Source organism: Hemicordylus capensis, chromosome 1 (genome assembly GCF_027244095.1).
Source record: "Hemicordylus capensis ecotype Gifberg chromosome 1, rHemCap1.1.pri, whole genome shotgun sequence".
Lineage (NCBI taxonomy): Eukaryota > Metazoa > Chordata > Lepidosauria > Squamata > Cordylidae > Hemicordylus > Hemicordylus capensis.
Window position 1 is genome coordinate 368,290,051 of NC_069657.1, and position 19,842 is coordinate 368,309,892.

The 19,842-nt window shown below is 43.4% G+C and overlaps 1 protein-coding gene and 1 long non-coding RNA gene across 2 annotated transcripts in view; one reads left to right on the forward strand and one right to left on the reverse strand.

Annotated features, from left to right (window-relative positions):
• LOC128344443 (uncharacterized) lies at positions 1 to 8,506 on the reverse strand. Its single transcript, XR_008315857.1, has 2 exons — positions 8,267 to 8,506; positions 1 to 7,805 (listed from the first exon to the last, which is right to left on the reverse strand). It is a non-coding gene; the product is annotated as an uncharacterized LOC128344443 (long non-coding RNA).
• Positions 7,418 to 19,842, forward strand: part of ACAT2 (acetyl-CoA acetyltransferase 2) — a 25,759-nt gene continuing 13,334 nt past the window's right edge. The window contains exons 1-6 of the mRNA XM_053294528.1: positions 7,418 to 7,588; positions 10,565 to 10,699; positions 13,037 to 13,218; positions 15,047 to 15,164; positions 15,552 to 15,695; positions 16,630 to 16,752. Of these exons, the coding sequence (XP_053150503.1) occupies positions 7,534 to 7,588; positions 10,565 to 10,699; positions 13,037 to 13,218; positions 15,047 to 15,164; positions 15,552 to 15,695; positions 16,630 to 16,752 (757 nt within the window). The 5' untranslated portion in view covers positions 7,418 to 7,533. The remainder of the gene's footprint in view (positions 7,589 to 10,564; positions 10,700 to 13,036; positions 13,219 to 15,046; positions 15,165 to 15,551; positions 15,696 to 16,629; positions 16,753 to 19,842) is intronic.

Below are 19,842 nucleotides of genomic sequence, written 5' to 3' on the forward strand. Positions count from 1 at the left end.
TCAATCAATCAATCATTTTATTTGCGGCCATAAGCCAAACAAAATTAAAACTTTAGACTGTTACCATGCATAAATATACAGCATAAATTATTATTATTATTATTAATTCGATTTCTATACCGTCCTTCCAAACATGGCTCAGGGCGGTTTACACAGAGAAATAATAAATAAAGAAGATGGCTCCCTGTCCCCAAAGGGCTCACATTCTAAAAAAAACCCCACGATAGATACCAGCAACAGTCACTGGAGGTACTGTGCTGGGGGTGGATAGGGCCAGTTACTCTCTCCCTGCTAAATAAAGAGAATCACCACGGTAAAAGGTGCCTCTTTGCCCAGTTAGCAGGGGCAAAGTTAGTTATATGGCAAATATAACTAACTAAAAAATACACAATCAGCCTCATAAAACCCCATGACAAGAGGTCAGTTTCAAAGCCCCATATAAAAATTTAGCAACCAGTTTAGTAATGCCCACATTAACATGAGCAAGACATAAATTAAGATAAAATGAGTCAGGCCTGCCTGGAAACTGATCAAATAAAGGGGTCAATAATTCTTTCCTTGAGTCGCGGAACAGAGGGCAGTACAAAAGCACATGAACAACTGTTTCTAAGCAGCCCTCTCCACAAGAACATAGCCCTGAAATAGGGGAATCCTTGCAAAACCTTCAAAGGAGCAAGGTGATACACCACCTAGAGATACATATATCAGGTGGTATATAAATATAAAGAAATATAAGGGCATGTATATGCAACAGCAACATGTTGCTGTAAACCCCCTAGAGACAGAGGTTTGGGGCAGCAGGCAAATATAATTAATAAATAAACATGGTATTTACCGACGTACAGTATTTTAAAAAGAAACGAACAACTCGCTGGTGATGCTTTCATCTTGGTAGTTTCATCATAAAACTGAGTGGGGCACCGAAAGAAATGACACAGGGAAGGTAGAAGGATACCTACTGGATTGCATCCAAATCTATCGGCCTGGGGCAGTACAGCCCAGCAGCTGGGGGCATGTCTTCTTCCACACTAGTTACAGGAGTTGACTAACAAGCAGAATCCACTGGTACTCTATCAGGCAGCAGCGATATAGGAAGATGCTGAAAGGCATCATCTCATACTACACGGGAGGAGGCAATGGTAAACCCCTCCTGTATTCTACCAAAGAAAACCACAGAGCTCTGTGGGCACCAGGAGTCAACACTGACTCGAGGGCACACTTTACCTTAGTTAGAGGAGATGTAGTGAATGGCATTTAAACTGGGAGAAGCATAACTTGTGAATCATGGTAAAAAGCATTAATTTAACTGGGGAGGAACTGAAAGATAATTCAAGTGCTTTAATATTTATGTTCTCTACTATTGTGTTTCCTTCAAAGTGCTGGAAGAAGCAAAAAGATAGCACAAGCTTATCACTAGAGGGCAGGTGTGCTACAATATGAGTAGGAAAAGGATTTTTCTAGGGTTAAAAAAGTGACCATTGTAGATAGTAGAATCATCTGTCCCCGCCCCCACTCCAAAAATCTGTACTGTAAATTCTGTGAAAACATCTTGTTTTCACAGGCAAACATTAGTAAGATCACATCTATTATTTATTTATTTAAAATATTTAGACCCCGCCCCTCCAGTGCACTACTGCTCAGGGCAGCTCACAACAATAAGATAGACATAAGATACAATAAAAGTAATAAAATTAACTAAATTAAACAAAAAAGTTGTCAGATTAAAAACTATAATCATTATTAGATTGCTAACAGTATAGTAGGCTGCAGTCTTAAAACATACTTAACAGGGAGTAAGTCCTATTGAACACAGTGGAATTTCTGAGTAAACATAGGATTACACTGAGACACATTTTATTCCCAACACTTTTGAACTGCTGAAGAGGATTTCACTGATATAACTGCTTTGATTTCTCCCAAAGAAGCCTGGGGATTCTCATTCTACAACAGAAACTCTCTGTCAGAGGTCCCTGGCACTACTGGAGAATTATAATTCCCAGATGTTGTTGTAGGAATGAAAAGCAACAGTTACACTGAAACTGCTTTATGTGGCATTCCATAGAAACTTTCACTGTGTTCTTTATGGGAAAAGAAAACGATTCAGAAGAAAGGATGTGTGGAAACAGGAAAGAAATGAAAACTGAAATAATGTCAAGGTGTACCAGAGTGGAACCTCTATAGAACCACGGCCAAAAAAAAGATTTGTCAGACTTTTGTGAGCAAGCAGAGTTGCCAAGTCAGGGATCAAAGCTGGGTAATCCTTGCAAAAGCCTGAAAAGAATCGGTAGCAGAGACAGGATCTAGAAAAGCAAACATAGGTTGCAATGAGGCAACCCCAAAAGAAGGGAGTGAAAAGAAAAGCCTGATAATATTAGCCCTGGACCATAGACTATCAAGGGAGACTGCAGAATGAGAGGTATTGATTTTTGTCATACCCATCAAGGACTGGCACACAAGCAGTGAAGCTGGAACTCAAAAAAAATAAAAAATCAGAGATAGAAGTTCCATCTTGACACTGCACCTGGGAATTCACAAGAAACAGCTGCCCAGCTCAGGTAGGAATATCTTGGGAAACTACAGAATTCATCATGTTGTACACAGGCCATAGAGGGTGTGGATCATGTTTTATTATACTTTTCATTTTTATAGGTATTCGCGTGAATCATTAATTTTACCCCTGATTAAGGACCTGCCAGGCAGAGGGGATGTAGCATATATTTTATTTCTCTTTGACCATCAAGCCCACGATACTCATAATGTGGCTAGGTTTTGTGTAATAGCTGTGAATATACAATGGCATCTAATCTACTGGAGTAATCTACTATACTACTATGCTACTGTATATTCATAAAGTTATTGTTGCTATATTATTGTATGGACCTGATTTTGTGCGGACTTCAGTTTATCTTTTGCAAAAATTATCTTTTGCAAAATAATTTGCAGTGTACAATATTTATTAGCTGTTCTGATTACCTCTTTATGGATCTGAAAGCTTGTAAAATTATGTGTTGTCAAAAGTGCAATTGGACATTCAGTTTTTTTAACATTGTATTTTAGAAATGGGTAAACAAAAAGGGTGGTGAATAAGTCCTCATTCTGGCTCCTATCTTGAATACACTTTACCAGAAAAAGACTTCAGGAGAATCTTTACTGAAGTCATAGGGGTTATTTTAACACAGGCATTCAGGCAGCAATCCTAAATGTACTTAATACGAGTAAGCCTCATTAACTCAATGATATTTTCTTCTAAGTCAACGTGCTTAAGATCGCATGTTTTGGAACTGCACTCTGCTGCTTTGACTACTAGTTAATATTTATTCAGTGCCCACAAAGTGTAGGCTTAATGTTAAAATTTTACTGGCATTCCATTCAGAAGAGCTCTCAGACCTCTTGGTTTCTGATTTACCAACTTTCAAAACTTTGATTTGATGACACTAGCAGTTTACCTCCATTTGACTTTGGGGCAAGATTTCATTTGCAGTGGTGGCATCACAATGATTACTTAGTGTTCATTTAGTGCTTTGGAGTGTCCAGAATGCTTCATATAATTGTCTCAGTAACTTTTGTATCAGTCATCTAAAGAAGGTCAATACAGTATTATTCTCATACTGCAAAAAGAAGGCTGAGACATAGCAGCTTGTCTAAGGCCTGATTATTCAGCAAACTCAAGTTCGTGGAGGACAATAAAGTTGAGATTGCTGACAGAATCCCTTTTGCCATTTATTCTCTGACCAAGATATTTGTCATATTACAAATAATTATGCTTTTGGAAAGACATCCTTAAAATATGATAATACTGTATTGTGTATGTACAGTTTCTTCTCTCATTGTGTTTGGAAATTGTTTGTTCACAAAATGTCAAACCATGCATTAAAAAAAAAAGTTCTGCTGCTACATATGTGATATTTTGAATACTCATGAAGTTTCCTTTAAAATAACTTTAACTGGAGAGGGCCCATTCACCAGCATTGGAGAGCTTGGACCATCTTTGGAATCAACATAGAGAACAAAACCTTTGCAGCAAACACCAACTTGAGAGCAATTTTGGTACCAAACTCTGGAACAACCACAAATTCTGCAGCAAGTTTATTAAACTCTGAACTTTAATGGTATTTACTGCTGAACTGCTTTTTAAAAATTTGCAGTTTGTTATTTATGTGACTGATGGATTTATTGTAGCTATTATAAGACTGATTTATAGTAAATTCTTTCTATAGACTATTTAGTAGTTCATTATATTTATCTGGGTGGATGTGCTTTAGTATTAATTAGAGGTTCGAGGACAGAACAACAGGTTCCAGTGCGAAGCTCTGGTGAGTCCTGACTTTAAGCCTTGTTCTGCATGGCCTGAGAATCTGGCAGGTCTGGCATTCTCCAGAATGGCCGCTGCCCCACCTCCTATCTGAGAGTCCAGTCCTCCTTTTCCTTTCTTAGTGTTTCTACTAACTCCAAGGCCTCGTGAAACATGACTGGTGCATTTGTATGTGCACACATGCACACTGGCTGATGGAGAGTGAGTGAGTCTCATGCACTCTCACATGGAAACTACTGGCAAATCAACCAGACAAGGAAGACATTAATTGGAAGAGTATTACCTTGCATAACACCTTTTTAGCTAAGCAAGAAAAGGACATCAGGGTTAAGGATTACTGGATTTCAACATAACTGAAAGAAACAGTTTGCGTGCGTCTGGCTGACTTGTCTTGCTCATAGTTAAAATGTAACATTTTAGAATTTGGCACCTAGTTGATTGTTAAGTTATCTAGCATTTAGGGTGCTCTGTTAACTGATATGTATTGTTGTATTGGATATGTTTGTTATTTCTATTTCTGCTAGCCAATGGCTGTAATACAATTGATGATGATATGTATTAGGACTAAGATGTATACTTTGCATCACTAAATAAACCAGTCTCCATCTGCTGAGTTTTTGCTCTTTTTTTCCTCCTTGTATTGGCAGTTAAATGGGAGCAAATGGAACATAAATTTCAGTAAAGGATGTGACTTCAGTTCATTCCAGCATCTTCTTTCTACCTAGTGAGAAAAGTGGCTGAAGAGTATCATATATTTAAAGTGGCAAAATAAATACTTTAAGATAGCTCAAAGTAGTTCCATTTTTGGTTCTCATGAAACAGGATTTTTTTGGGGGGGATTTGCAAAATGTGTTTATCTGAGATGAAAGTGGAATAAGTGTACACACCTCACTCAGCATGAACAAAAAATATTTATATTCTGCTTTTCAACAAAAGTTTTCAAAGTGATTTACATAGAGAAATAATAAATAAGATGGCTTCCTGTCCCCAAAGCACTCACAATCTAAAAAGAAACATAAGATAGACACCAGCAACAGTCACTGGAGGTACTGTGCTGGGGGTTGATAGGGCCAGTTACTCTCCCCCTGTTAAATAAATAAACATCATCATGTTAAAAAGGTTCCTCTTTGCCCAGTTAGCAGGGGTTAGCATTGTTTCTGTAAAATCTTGCCTCACTAACCTTTGGAATTATTTGAGAGTATCAGCAGGCATGTGGATAAAGGTGATTCAGCTGACATAGCATACTTGGACTTTCAAAAACCTTTGGACAAAGTTCCTCATCTTGAATAAACATAGCAGTCATAGGATAAGGGGGCAAGTTCATTTATGGATTGGTAATTGGTTAAAGGAAAGTTACAAGAAATAGACCAGGGATCTGTACTGGGACCAGTGCTTTTTAATTTGTTCATAAATTATCTAGAAATCAGGGTGAGCAGCGAGGTGGCCAAATTTGCAGATGACATTAAACGATTTAGACTTGTGAAATCCAAAACAAATTGTGAAAAGCTCTAAAAGTATCTCTCCAAACTGGTGAGTGGGCAACAAAATGGCAACTGCAGCTCATTGTAAGCATAAAGTTAAGTACATCGGGCCATATAATCTCAATTCCACATATACACTGATGGGGTCTGAGCTGTCAGTGACTGATCAGGAGAGAGATACTGGAGCCGTGCTAGACAGATAACTGAAAGCATCAACTCAGTGTGCAGCAGCTATGAGAAAGGCCAATTCCATGTTAGGGATCATTAGGAAGGGGACTGAAAATAAAAGTTCTAATATTATAACGCCCTTAACAAATCTATGGTATGGCCACATTTGAAGTACTGCATAGAGTTATGGTCACCATATCAGAAGGACATTTAACTGAGAAAGGTGCAAAAGAGAGCAATCGGTCAGCTAGAGCACTTTCCTTATGAGGTAAGACTACAACATTTTGGACTTTTTAGTTTAGAAAGAAGATGACTAAGGGAAGGCATGATATTTATAAAATTATGAATCATGTGGAGAGAGTGGAAAGAACTAGGTTTTTAAATCCCTTTCACAGCACTAGAACCCAGGGTCATCTCATGGAACTGATTGCCAGGAAATTTAGGACCAACAAAAGGAAGTACTTTTTCATATAGCACATATTCTATGGAATTTCTTTCTTGCCATGGGATATGGTGATGGCCACCAGCTTGCATGACTTTCAAGGGGGCTTAGACAAATTCAGAGGACAAACAGGTCTATCAATGGTCACTAGTCTTGATGACTACAGATTACCTCCAGACTCAGAGGCAGGATGCCTCTGAATACCAGTGGCAGAGGAGCAACAGTGGACCCAATGTGTTGTTGGGTTTTTTAGCCAGATCTGGACATGGAGCCTGGTACAAAAGCTGTGTATTCACCGAAGTTGTTCAATGATATACTTTTTCAAAAGGCCAAGAAGAAAGAAAACCACATTTGCCTTTTGCTTTTCTGGCAACTAATCCCAAAACAAAACCCCACCCAGGTCACTTTCCCCCCAATTAGGATAATAAAATGGGATAACACCACGTATGCCACCTGAGCTCTTTAAGGGTGAGATGCAAAGGTTAATGTTTATTATTTACATTTATATCCCACTCTTTGAGGAGCTCAGAGTTTAGTACATGGTTATTTTTATCCTCCCAACAACCCAGTGAGATCGGTTAGGCTGAGATACATGACTGTCCCAGAGCCACCCAGTGAGTTTCATGGTTGTATGGGGATTCAAACTCGGGTCTTCCTGGTCCTAGTCCAACACTCTTAACCACTAATACCTCTAAATCTCAGGTTCTCATACAGGCATTCTCTCCCTGCCTGTTTGTCCCTATATATCTCCAAAAAGGAAGATGTATGTTCAACACAATTCTGAAGGGATGGCTAACCCCTGCAGCACAGCCTTTTTTGCGACCACTCTGCCAGGTAGGCAGGCAGCCTCGCTTTTCCTTCGCAGCAGCCCAAGCAGTTCCGACCTCAACAAACCCCAACAGCAACTAGGCTTGTCTGTCACGTGCCCCCGCCTTCTTCTCTCCTTGCTGCAAGTGCGGAGGGAGGGAGGGAGGGAGGGGAAGACGGAGTCGTCTGGTGTGGCCAATGACAACACGGGGGTTTGGCTGCCTGCGGGTGGGAGTAAGGGAGGCGCTAGGCGACTTGGGCGTCTAGAGAGGCTGAGCGGCAAGTCGCAGCAGCAGAATCCGAAGCAACACTTGAGAACCATCATGAACGCCGGGAAGGAAGCGGTTGTGCTCGTAGCCGCTGCAAGGACCCCGATCGGTGAGTGGCAGATCGTGCAATGCTTTGTCCTCTCTGCTACCATATATTACTTGGATCAGGCTGGTTAATCGAGTGTCATAACACACCAAATCCTCACAGATGAAGAATCCGTTTAGTCTAGTGTCTGATTTCTCTGGGGAATTTTGTTTTCCACACCCCTTGGGTTTTCTGCGGGCTTGTTGCAGTGGAGACGCCCCAATGCCTCTCGTGACTGTGGCTGGAAGGAGAAGCAACAGCTTGAGCAGGTAGTAAAAGGAGTTTTGCGGCTTCATAACTGCTCCATTTTAGCGCCGCACTAGGGGGTTCGTCTGAGCCTAAGAAGGTAGTTGGCGGGTTAATAAAGAACTGGCGGAAGAACTGCAGAATGTTGGAGTTCAGCGTTGCTAGCTCTTAATGGTTTCAAGAGAGCATGAATGGGTGAAACACTTGCTTACTAATGATGTAGCCATAAGAAGCAAACACTGCAGATAGCCGTGCTGGTCCGTTAGACCAAATCCAAACGTGACAATACTGGTATAACTAAGTTGACCCTTATTAGGTACCGCACTGCTGTTTCTTTTAGATTTTTAAACAATAAATATGGGCTTTTGAATTTTAACAATACATGTGGATTTTTAAATTTGTTTCCTTGGCCCTCAGACACATACTGTAATTCCAAATTCTTCTCTCGTATTTTACCTGAGAATCCCACGCTCGAATTCGTTCCTCTGATGTTCAAGTCCTTATGCTCAGAAGATACATAGTGAGATGCTGCAGTCCTGAAACTGCGTGCTCTAGAGCAATCCCAGTGATTTCGTGAGATCACTCAAGAATAAGTGATCTGGAAATTGCACTCTGGAAAAACCGAAACGGGCACGTCTGTTTTTCCCGGTTGCATAGATAGCTGCTCTCTCTGTTGGTTTTCTTAGTTCTACCTCGTAGAGACCATCAATATGGCCACTGGAGGCTCCTCCCACGCCTGTGTTTTTCTTGCAACGATTGGACAGCGGCGATTGCGCCACCACGGTGGACCAGCGTTGTGATTGCTTAGCGAGCCGCGCGCGGCCGAGTCATGCTTGTGACTTGCCCCGATTGGGCTACAGCAGTCGAACCATGAGAGCCTGGACTTGTTTGGTCTCATTCTTTGAACAAAGCCAAACCCTGCAATAATTTTAATGTTTCTTAAAGAAGGAAAAGGGGATAAGAGAGGGAGCATGGCTGCCCCCCATCTCTGTTTAAGAAATTTAATACGTGGACAACTGCCCCCCCTTGTGGGGTGGGGTGCATATATTTCCTTTTTTAATTTGAAGTAGGGTCTAGGGTTGCAATTTGATATAATCCAGTTCACCTAGAAGAATGGTACAAAACCAGGCTTTTGCAAGGATGGATAGTTGCCAACTCTTGTTTTAAAATGTCTTGATACCTGTGATGAGTTTCCCTCCCAGGAGAAATTGAGGTTTTACCCCGAAAGAATATAAGAGCAAAGTGTCCCTGATCATAAGTGGAGTGCCTTTCCGATGTGAGGAGAATGTTTCCTTTGCTTTAAAGGCCAGGTAGTCGCTGCCAGGTAGGGTAAATAAATAGCTTGACTTGTGTCAGGAGGGAGCTCTATATAATTAGGCTTCTTGCCTAGGTCATGCCTCTTCTTTGTCTTCCAAGAAATCCTAAATCCTTTTTCTTGTATTTTCCTTCTGACCTATTTTTATCCCCGTCTCCTCTCTCTTCTGCACCTTTTCTAGTTCTACAATGTCCTCCTTAAGATATGGTGGCCAGAATTTTATGCGGTACTCTAAATGTGGCTGCACCATTAGATTTGTTTAAAGGCATTATGATGTTAGCATTTTATTCTCAGTCCTCTTCCTAATTATCCCTGGCATGGAATTTATCTTTTTCACAGCTGCCCCACACTGAATCAACATTTTCAATGAGCTGTCCACCACAACCCCAAGATTTCTCTCCTAGTCAGTCACTGACAGCTGAGATCCCATCAGGGTTCCAGCTCAATGAGCATCAGGGTTCAGGCTCAATGAACTGTCCACCACAACCCCAAGATTTCTCTCCTAGTCAGTCACTGACAGCTCAGACCCCATCAGGATATATGTGAAGTTGTGGGGGTTTTGCCTCAATATGCATCACTTTACACTTGCTTACATTGAACTGCATTTGCCATTTTGTTGCCCACTCTCCTAGTTTGCAGAGATCCCTTTGGCTCTCCTCATAATCTGTTATGGATTTCTCTACCCTAAATAGTTTAGTGTCATCTGCAATTCATGGTAGCTGCTGACATAAACTGGTTAGAAAAATATGCATGGGATAGGATTGTTGGTGGCACTAACTATCAAAGCCTGAAAAGCAGCCTCATTGTCAACAGATGGTGGGCTCACCCCCATTAGGCATGGCTAACCCCATTGTCAAGCATTTCACTGGTGTTTGAGTTAGCATTGACAGGGAACTGATCTATACCAACTTTTAAATCTTATGTAAATTGACAGTAACATGCTACCACACCTAATGAATCAGTGCAAAGTGCTTCGATGGTATAGCATAGTGGAAGTTGGACAGTGGGCAGGACAAATATGGTTCAAATAATAAAATAAAATACCGATGGACACTTTCAGACCCTTTTAATAAACAGTGTGACATGACATCAACAGTTTTTGTGTGTTCCTTAAGAAGTTGTTTCATTTATTTTTAAATTGTTTTTTTAAAGCTGCAGTTTCATGCCCTTTACTTAGAAGTAAGTTTTAGTGGGCATTAACTTCAAGTTTACAAGTACAGGATCACTTTGTGAATGACATTGTGGCAACCTATCCACAAAGATTTACTGGGGAGCCATAACTTTAACCAGTTAGTTGTATGACCCTCTCAAATAGTACCTTGTTTATGTATGTCTTGCTACGATTGGAGTTGATGTGCATTTTCCTATAATTCTTTTTGGAAAAAGAATAGAATGAAAATATGTGTGTCTGTAAACATTTAACTTTGTATTTTATCCAGGATCCTTCAATGGTGCCCTGTCTACTTTGCATGCCCATGAGCTGGGCTCTATAGTCATTAAGGAAGTGTTGGAGAGAGCAAAAATCAGTCCTGATGAAGTGTCTGAGGTTATATTTGGACAAGTCTTGACAGCAGGTCCGTCTTCAATTTATCTCAGACTTTGTTCTGGACCCTGTTTATAACCTCTTCTCTAGAAATTGTATGTAATATGTTAGCAAAAGGATACATTTATACCATGAATTTTGATCTTCCATTATTGTATAGCTCATCTTCTCACCCCATATAATCAGGGTTGACAAAATGCAACTCGCAATCTGTGCTGTAAACATTAATTTATTATTTATTTATTAGATTTCTACACCGCCCTTCCAAAAATGGCTTAGGGCAATTAATATCCCTGTTGTGTAATATCCCTGATGTGGCAGGAGATGAAACATCTGTAGCTTATCACCCTTGTTAGTTCTCCGGTCCTTCCAGCTGGCTCTTTCCTTGCCTGATGTGTGGCATGCTTGGTATCCTGTTGGTTACAGGAGATGGTGAAAGGGGCAGGTGACAGATGCTGGAAGGAAAGGCAAGAGATGCCACAGCTGTCTCATCTGCCACACTGGGGATATAAGAGATATAAAGCAGGGGCGTAGCAACGTTGGAGTGGGCCCAGAGACAAGATTTTAAAATAGGCCCCCCTCACTGAAGCTCAGCTCATGAAGTAAAGAAATCTTAAATGAGGCTGAATAGTGGTAACAAAAAGCATAGCAAAATTTATATATAAAACCTATGTGCCACAATAGAACATCATCCTAAATTATTTTTTAAAAGGTTTTGTAAATTGTGGACGATGCAAGTCATTTAATGGTACTAGAGAAAGACTTGCTGTTCTGGTAGCTCCAAGTCTTAACACCCACATCAGTTTTGGAGAATGAATACAACTGAAGGAACCCCGGGTGGGTACATGGCTGGGGGAGTCAGTCATGTGACTTGCTTCTGGGGGGGCCCCCAAGGCAGTGGGCCCCCAGACAACTGTCTCCCCTTGCCCTATTATTGTCCCTCGTACAAAGGTTTGCTTGGATGCAACTTGGCAAATATTTTATTTAATCCATTCTTTGGTATATTTCCTGAGAGAAAATTCCTGCATTTTATTTGTGTTAGAGGACATACTCAGCAACCCATCGAAAGCCATATTTAAAGAACAAAGGCCTGTATTTTAATTTAATTCTAAGCAGTGAATCACATCATTCAGGTGTTACTATAAAAATGGCCTATTTATAGTAACTGAAAAGCTCGCTTTAGATGTTTTTAATCTTAAGGAGCTTCAACTTTTATTAATTCCATGGAAGGTGTGTGTGTGGCGGGGGGGGGCTGACATTTCAAAATGTAGACTACAACAGCTTTTCATCTCTACCCATATCTTAGCTGTATCTCTACAGAATAGCTAAGTGCACTTACTTCTCATAGCCATCACTGTATGCCGGAACTCCCTAATACTTTGCCATGGTATCTTGTAAAAATATCCCCTTATTCACCTACATTCTTAAATTCCCAGTCTGTTTTAATGCTATCCATTGTATATGTTCTCCCCCATATCCTTACTGTCCCCAGCCCCATTCAGTCCTTTAACAATAGTAATTCAGAGCTTGCCCAGCTCCTCACTTCTACTCAGAGTAACTCCAAATGGCCCTTCATTGTTAGACATGAGTGTCTGCAGGACATTTTCTAGGCGGGTGGGAAAGCTTACAATCTTGTACCCACTTACTTGGGAGTATGCCCCATTAAATTAAATAGACTGGCTCAATCCGTTGAGGGGGGGGCGGGAATTGCCCCCTCCAGTCGCCTGTGTTGGACATCCGTCAGTGAACAATTGCTTACAGAGAAATTGTTGTGAGAAGGGCTAAGGTGACATAGCGTGATCTTATGATGAATGTTATTTCTGAGCTCAAGTTGCAAGAACTCTTTTACGTTGCCAAGTATAACAGTGAAAATGCCCTTGCTTCCTGCCATGTGTATATGAGGAGGGGGAATGGTTAAAAAGCAAGCTAACTTTCTGTTCTGGCTCATCGCAAGTCCCTAAGAAGTTGCTCAGCAAAGCAGCTTGCTGATGGCAGTGAGTGTGTATGCCAGTGTAACATGGAAGTTTTAAAAACAACAACAAACAACCACTGATCATCACCCTCAACAATGTTGAAACGTATCTCAGAAGCAATGCAGGCCCAACTCAAGATGTTCTGAGTAAAAGTCTTAACCTAAATGAAAGAGTTGAGATGCAGAGCTAAGGTATGCTATTATAAAGCAATATTTGGCTCTGACAGCTAATACTTAAATTAAAGACAAAAGGGGTGTTTGATAGTGTCGCAACCCAGTGATGTGTCTGCCCTTTTTGTCTTTACATACAGAAGGAACTAGAAACTTGGTGGGGAAATTACCTACAAACGGTTTAGCTTGGTTTTTTCCACATCTAAGTTCATTGTATTTCTGCAGGTGCTGGTCAAAACCCTGCTCGACAAGCCAGTGTTGGTGCAGGGATTCCATATCAGGTACCAGCTTGGAGTTGTCAAATGATTTGTGGTTCGGGCCTGAAAGCCGTGTGCCTAGGGGCTCAATCCATCATGGCAGGAGATTCTAGCCTTGTGGTGGCTGGAGGCATGGAGAGCATGAGCAAGGTGAGGCAACCATCTCTTTTGCTGTCCATAAAGGTCACTCAGGCCCCCAGAGGTCTTGTCTTTTGGAGATTTGTGGTGAGGAATTCTCTTGTATTTTATCAGCAAAAGAAGTAATTCTGGAATATGGCCTGTTTAGATTTTCATGTATACATAAAGTGACTTCCTGAGGGATCTACTACTAGTAGTCATGCTCTTGTACAAGTGGAAGGTGTTGTACAAGGTTGTGTTGCAGAGAAAGTAACCTCTGTTCTGGAGAAATTCTTGTGCTAGTAGAAGATGTTGGACATGTTGCATTATTCTTTTACAAGCTATTTTATCACTGATGGTCCTTCTACTAGCAATTGTGCAATGTTGTGCAGTACTTCCATTGCTAAAACTCCTTCCACAAGCACCACTACAGATGCTACCTACATTCTCCAAGAGAACCTATCACAATTGATATTTGGTCATGCATCTCCAGCTTTTAAGCTGAAGGCAGACAATAATTTTGCATCAGGAAGACAGCAAAATAGAGGGGTTGTTCTGTACCAACTCGGTTATTTTGTTGCACTGTTGTCTCTGGTAAAAGGTTTTGCAGGTTTCTGAAATACTACAAAACTGTGAACCAAGATGTCATGACTCCTACCAGAGCCAGAGGGGTGGGGGTGGGTGGAGTTCACTGGGCCTTGTTTGTAAGGGATTCACAGTAGGCTGCCACCATCCACTTTATTTTAATGTGAGAGAAACCAATTCCTGTGGAAAGTTAAAGTGGCAAAACCCTCCCAACAAAGGCTGAGCAGTCCTAGGCCTTCAAAGGCAGACCCAAAATAAAGAGTAGCACACTTCAGCAACAAGGATTTTTTACTAGACTTAAAAAAAAAAAAAGGTATGCAATAAGAACAATTGTCTTTTCATAAAACATACCCTGTTTTCATTAAATTAGGCAACTCAGATTCCAAACAATGCAGAAAAGAAAAATAACTTTTCTCTTACGTGTCACTATTCTGGTCCTTATTACTCACAGGCTGCAACCTTCCCATGTCCCCAGCAACTCAGCCCCCTGCTTCCTCAGGGCCCTCCTGGGACAGACTAACTAACAAGCCGAAGCTTCTGCTGGTGGCTGAGCCAGAAATCCCTGCCCAGTCCTCTGAATTGGTCCCTTTGATTTGAACATCCTGGACTTTTTTTTCTTTTTAAGAAAGGTCCACCCTCCCAGCAGTTGCTCTAAGTAAGGCCTAGACCTCTGTCCAATCCTTACTGTCACTACACAAGATGATAGTCATAGGAGTGGTCACTCCATAAGCAGCAATGCCTTTGTCAAACCATTTTCAGTGCTCTAAAAGAACTATTGTATACCTCCAGCCTTAAAGAAAAATATTCAATCCCTTTCTGCTTGTTTCAACTATTAGCTTTCTCACATTGTCTTAATTAGCCTAGAATTTTCTCTTCCTTGTGGGAATATAGTAGATCTCCTTTACAACAAACGTGCTAGATAGAAGAGTCATGCGGTGATGACCGCCTAGACAGGAGCGGCTTTATTTGTACTCAGTTACAAATCATGGGTAGCAGCTAGACCAGTAGTTTGGCAAACAGAAGGCGTTCTGCTCATGCAAGACGGAGGAGTGGTTTTTGCCGGTTGCCCTCTCCTCTTCATATCTCTGTGAAAATATGTCCTTGAGGGGTGGGGGACATATGTTTGGGGAGAAAAGGGGACTACAGAGGAAAGTGGAGGGTGTGGTGAAAATCTCCTCTCCCACCGTGTGCAAGTGGGACATCTTTCATGTGCGCAGCTACTACTCTGGGCAGAGTAACTTTAGAATCCTAACTTAAGAAAACCCTTTGCTTACAGGCACCACATCTCATTCACATGCGCAGTGGGGTGAGGATGGGGGAGACCTCCTTGCAGGACAGCATAATCTTAGATGGCCTGACAGATGCCTTTTATCATTACCACATGGGTATAACCGGTAAGCTGCATGATTCTTAAAAACCTACAAAAATAGATTGGGGAAGACTGTACACTAATATTCGATATTGCTGTCAAGAACTGCATGTCTTTTACTCATCTGTAATTTTAAACCTGTATTTAAGCAAGAACTTTTCCTCCAACAGAAACCTATTTGATAGAGTGTCATGACACATGTCCTATAATCTATTGTTGAGTTCCCTTTCTCTCTCTCAAATTTTATTGCATGTAACCATTGGCTATTACAATATTTCAACAAAGGGTTTATAATACCAAGATAAAAAAAGAACCTTATACATAGTTTTCGATGCCTATTTTATATGCTGCGATGTAGCTCTTGCCAAAGTCTGATAGGAGTGTGCACTTTGATATATTTTCACTGTTTCAGCTGAAAACGTGGCCAAGCAATGGCAGGTGAGCCGAGAAGAACAAGACCAACTGGCTGTAAAGTCACAGAACAAGGCTGAAAAGGCCCAGAAGGCTGGCTATTTTGAGAAAGAGATTGTACCCGTTCTTGTGCCTTCCAGGAAAGGTACACATATAAAGTAAAGCTGAACAGTATATGGCATTACCGTTTATAATCTGTATCCGATTTCATTTCTCTGCTTCAGTTTCCCTTCTGTAATTGAGCATGATTGTAATATAAGTTATGGAGGGTTGAGGGAGTTTGCTTCCCCAGCCTTAAGAAGTTAGCAATTACTATGATAGAGAAAGACAAAGTGAATAGGCTTGTGCCCAAAATGTTTCGGAGGCCATTGTAAAGGCCTCCGAAACGTTTCAGCACCGGGGCGGGATTCGGTGCTTCGGCACCGGCGAGGGTAGTGCTTTAAGGGCGGGGGAGGGTGTACTCACCCCCCCTCCCACCGCTGCGTTTCCCCCGCCGGCGCTCTCCAAATTCCAAGCCCCTCAGGGCGGCAGCGTTCCTCCCTGCCGCCCCGTCGGCCGGAAGCTGCGCGTGTGCCCGCCCGCCTGTCTGCCATGCGCACGCGCGCTCGCAACTTCCAGCCACTTCCAGCCGACGGGGGGAACGGGGCGACAAGGAGGAATGCTGCCGCCCCGAGGGGCTTGGAATTTGGAGAGCGCCGGCGGGGGAAATGTGGCGGCGGGGGGCGGTGAGTGCACCCTCCCCCGCCCTTAAAGCACTACCCCCGCCGGTGCCGAAGACTATTCGGGCACATCTCTAAAAGTGAAGGGTGGTGACCAATCATAAAACAGCCTAATGTGGTGAGATCTCATGTAGCTCCTGATCTGAGCCAGAGTTTTGTCACATTTTTTGACTTGATACTATCATTAAACAAGACTTTTTAAAACTTACTGTTAAATTAATCAGGTCGGGACGGGGTGGTGGTAGGGAATGAAAGCAGTATTTCAAAAGAAAATAATCTAAGACTGACCTTGCTGGGTCAGACCAAAGATCCATCAAGTCCAGCAACTGGTTTCCCATGAAACTCCTTACTGTGTTGCAGGTCCTGTTGAAGTTAAAGCAGATGAGCATCCCCGCCATGGTAGCAATTTAGAGACAATGGCAAAGCTAAAGCCTTTCTTTGTGACTGATGGAACAGGAACTGTGACTGCAGCGAATGCCTCAGGTTTGTTTATGGGCTACTTTAAAATAATATATGAACACACCCATTTCTAGTTCTGTTTTAAAAAATTTACTTCAGATTTATACAATGGGGATTATTGGAGCAGGTGCCAACTTGTGTTTTTCCTGGGGCCTTTTTTCCTTTCCTGCTCTGTTTCATTGGCCTCAGAGTCTGTTCTTTATGACTGGTAGGGAGGTTGCTTCACCTCTGCCCCTTCCCCAGTTAGCCTTCTACAGTCAAAGGCTGTGCCATAGACTTACCAGGCTCCCAAAGACTTCTCTGCCCTCCTCCTTCAGCAGCCCCTTCTTGTTTAAATGAAGCCCCACAAAGCAAGCACACCCAGTGAGGGGCAAGGTCTCATGGCCTCGGTGGGGAGGTAGAAGAGCAAAGGGACTAAGCTGTTGTGTGGCAGCTGGGACTGGTCCATTTCGCTGGCTAGTAGATGGCCTCATGACATCATCAGTGGGCCCCAGCGTTGCTGGTGGCCAGCTCTCGCCGAGTCAGGAGCAAGCCAGACTATGGGCCGAGTCTGCTCACTGACCAACAGTAGGGTGCAAGAAGTAAGTTTTTAAATAAGATTTTAAACTTAGAGATGTGGGAGGAAAGATGGGTTTTAGGTCTCAAATGACCATTCTCGGTTGGTGCTGTCAAGGCATCTCATGAAGATGGGTTATCCCTGTCACGTGCTCCTAGGCAGGACTATGCAAATTAGTTTAGAAAGGCAGTCCTATATAGCTCTGACGGGGATAACCCCGCCCCAGTTCTTCTAGTCCTGTTGCTCCTGGCAGGCTGTGTTCCTCGGCTCGTCCAGTTCAGGCCTGTATTGCTTCTGCTCCTTACTTTTTCCCCGTGGTTCCTATTGTTTCGTGTACTTTCTCTCTCCAGATATATATTTAAAAAAAAAAAAAAAAAGCCCCGTCAGTACTTTTCAGCGCCTTTCACTCCAACCTTGGTTTGTTGCCCCCCCCGGTTAGCCCCTTCCCCTCCTCCCCCCTCTCCTTTGTCAATTAGATTTTTATGGGAGATCCCTCCAGGGGCTCAGAAAGTAGGAGGAGGTTATTGCACGTGCTAGTGCCCGCTGGGCGTCCGTCTGAGCGTTTCCCAGGGCACACTAGAAAACTTGGCGATCCAGCACCCCAACCCAGCCCAATCGCCACAGTTCAGTGCACAATTGTCCTCCCGGCCCCGGCTGACTCTGTTCTGTCCGGGCAGGCAGTGGGAGCGTTCCTGCGTTCGATCGCCCCTTTGGGAGGCGAGTCCTCAGGAAGAACGGAGGCCGGAGAGAGCTTAAATCGCCCGAGGCGCTTTACACGTAGTGCGGCCCTCGCAGGCGACTTTAATCTAGTTGAGCCTACGTTCGGCGCATTAAACGAGGCCATCAGGGCGGGAAGGGTTAGACCGATCCCCAACCCCCACACACACACACACACACAAGCAGAGATCCGGGCCTTGTGCTCTCTACCTAAAATGGCCGTCTCCACTAGCGACGCTCTACAGCCACTAGATGGCGCTGCACCAGAAATGGCGGGAACGGCTTCGGCTGCTCCTTCTACATCCTCAGCTAGTATTACAGCGAGAGGGCCCCGATCGGAGGGGCGGGAGGGTTCCCCCCTATCGGAATCGGTAGCTAATCTGCCAATGCCTTCCCAAATGCCCACGGAATGGCAAAATTGGTTTAAATCGACAATGAAAGAGTCCCTGGGCCTGCTGAGGGATTATAACAAGCGTAAACGCTCTAAGAGGCCCACAAAATCATCTTCCTCTTCTGATGAGGAATCATCCTCCTCTTCCTCCTCCCCCACCCCTAGGAGATCCAAGCGCAGAAGGAAACATACAAAGAGGCATAAAAAGCATAAAAAGACTGCTAGGGTCATTACCTCAGTACACTCATCTGAGGGATCTGGGCAAGAATCTGGGGACCCCACGGCAAATGACATCCGCCCAGTAGGAAATAAAGCTCCACATATTCCACCCCCCCTTCTGGAGGAGGAGGCGGAAGACACCACAGCTGATATCAGGGGAGCTGATATGGCCTGCGAGGGGGACCAGGGACTAGAGAGAGATGAGGGAGACTGGTCAGGGGCAGAGGAGATCGAGCAAGCACAATCTTCCCAACGCCTTTTCTCCCCGGAAGATTTTAACCCCCTCATGACCAAAGTGTTAACTACCATTGGTCTACAGGCTAAGCCCACGCCTGAACCAGGCCAAAATTCCAAGGGTGATCTGGTCTTTCCCAAGCCACAGCCTCGAGAGCTTCCCTTACCCATGCCCACCTATTTTTCAGAAGTTATCAAGTCGGAATGGGTGGCGCCGAGTGTCCCGAAAAAAGCTTCCAACTCTTCCACTAGATTCTACACGTTCCAACAAGAACCTACCACACTCCTCCAAACGCCGACCACCGATGCTCCTATTTCACAACTAAGCAGCGGATCCCTGGTACCGAGAGATGGGGAAGGGTTCCTCAAAGAACCATCCGATAAGAAGGCGGAGTTCTCGTTCCAACGGGTCCACGACAGCGCCTCACTGGCTACACGATCAGCCGCAGTGGCCTCCATGACGGCCAGGGCCAGTCTTCTGTGGATCAACGATCTCATTGACGAGACTCCACCGGAATCTACTCGCCTAAGATAGCAGCTGTTGAAACTACAGCGAGCACAGGCACTCATCGCCGATACTTCCCTCGACACTATACGTTACTCGGCAAGATCCTCGGCGGCTTCAGTGGTCGGTAGAAGGCATCTCTGGCTGAAGGCGTGGCAAGCAGACTCCGTATCCAAGAACAACCTATGTGCTCTGCCTTACGAGGGGTCCAAGCTCTTCGGCGATTCAGCCCTAGAGAACATACTAGTCGAATCGAAAGATAAAAAGAAAACCATGCCGTCGGCCCCCAGGAAGCCTGACAAACCAGCTTTCAGAAGAAGCTACCAACAGCCTTTTCGTTCCTTTCGCCCCGCCTTTAGAGGCAGAGACAGAGACTTCCGCGGCTCCAGATCCTCCTGGCCCCGCCAGCGATTCACCAGCAGGAACCCCAACTTCCGCAACCCCGGCAGCCAGGGGAAACCTCAGGCAAAGAATCAGTTCTGACACAGACTT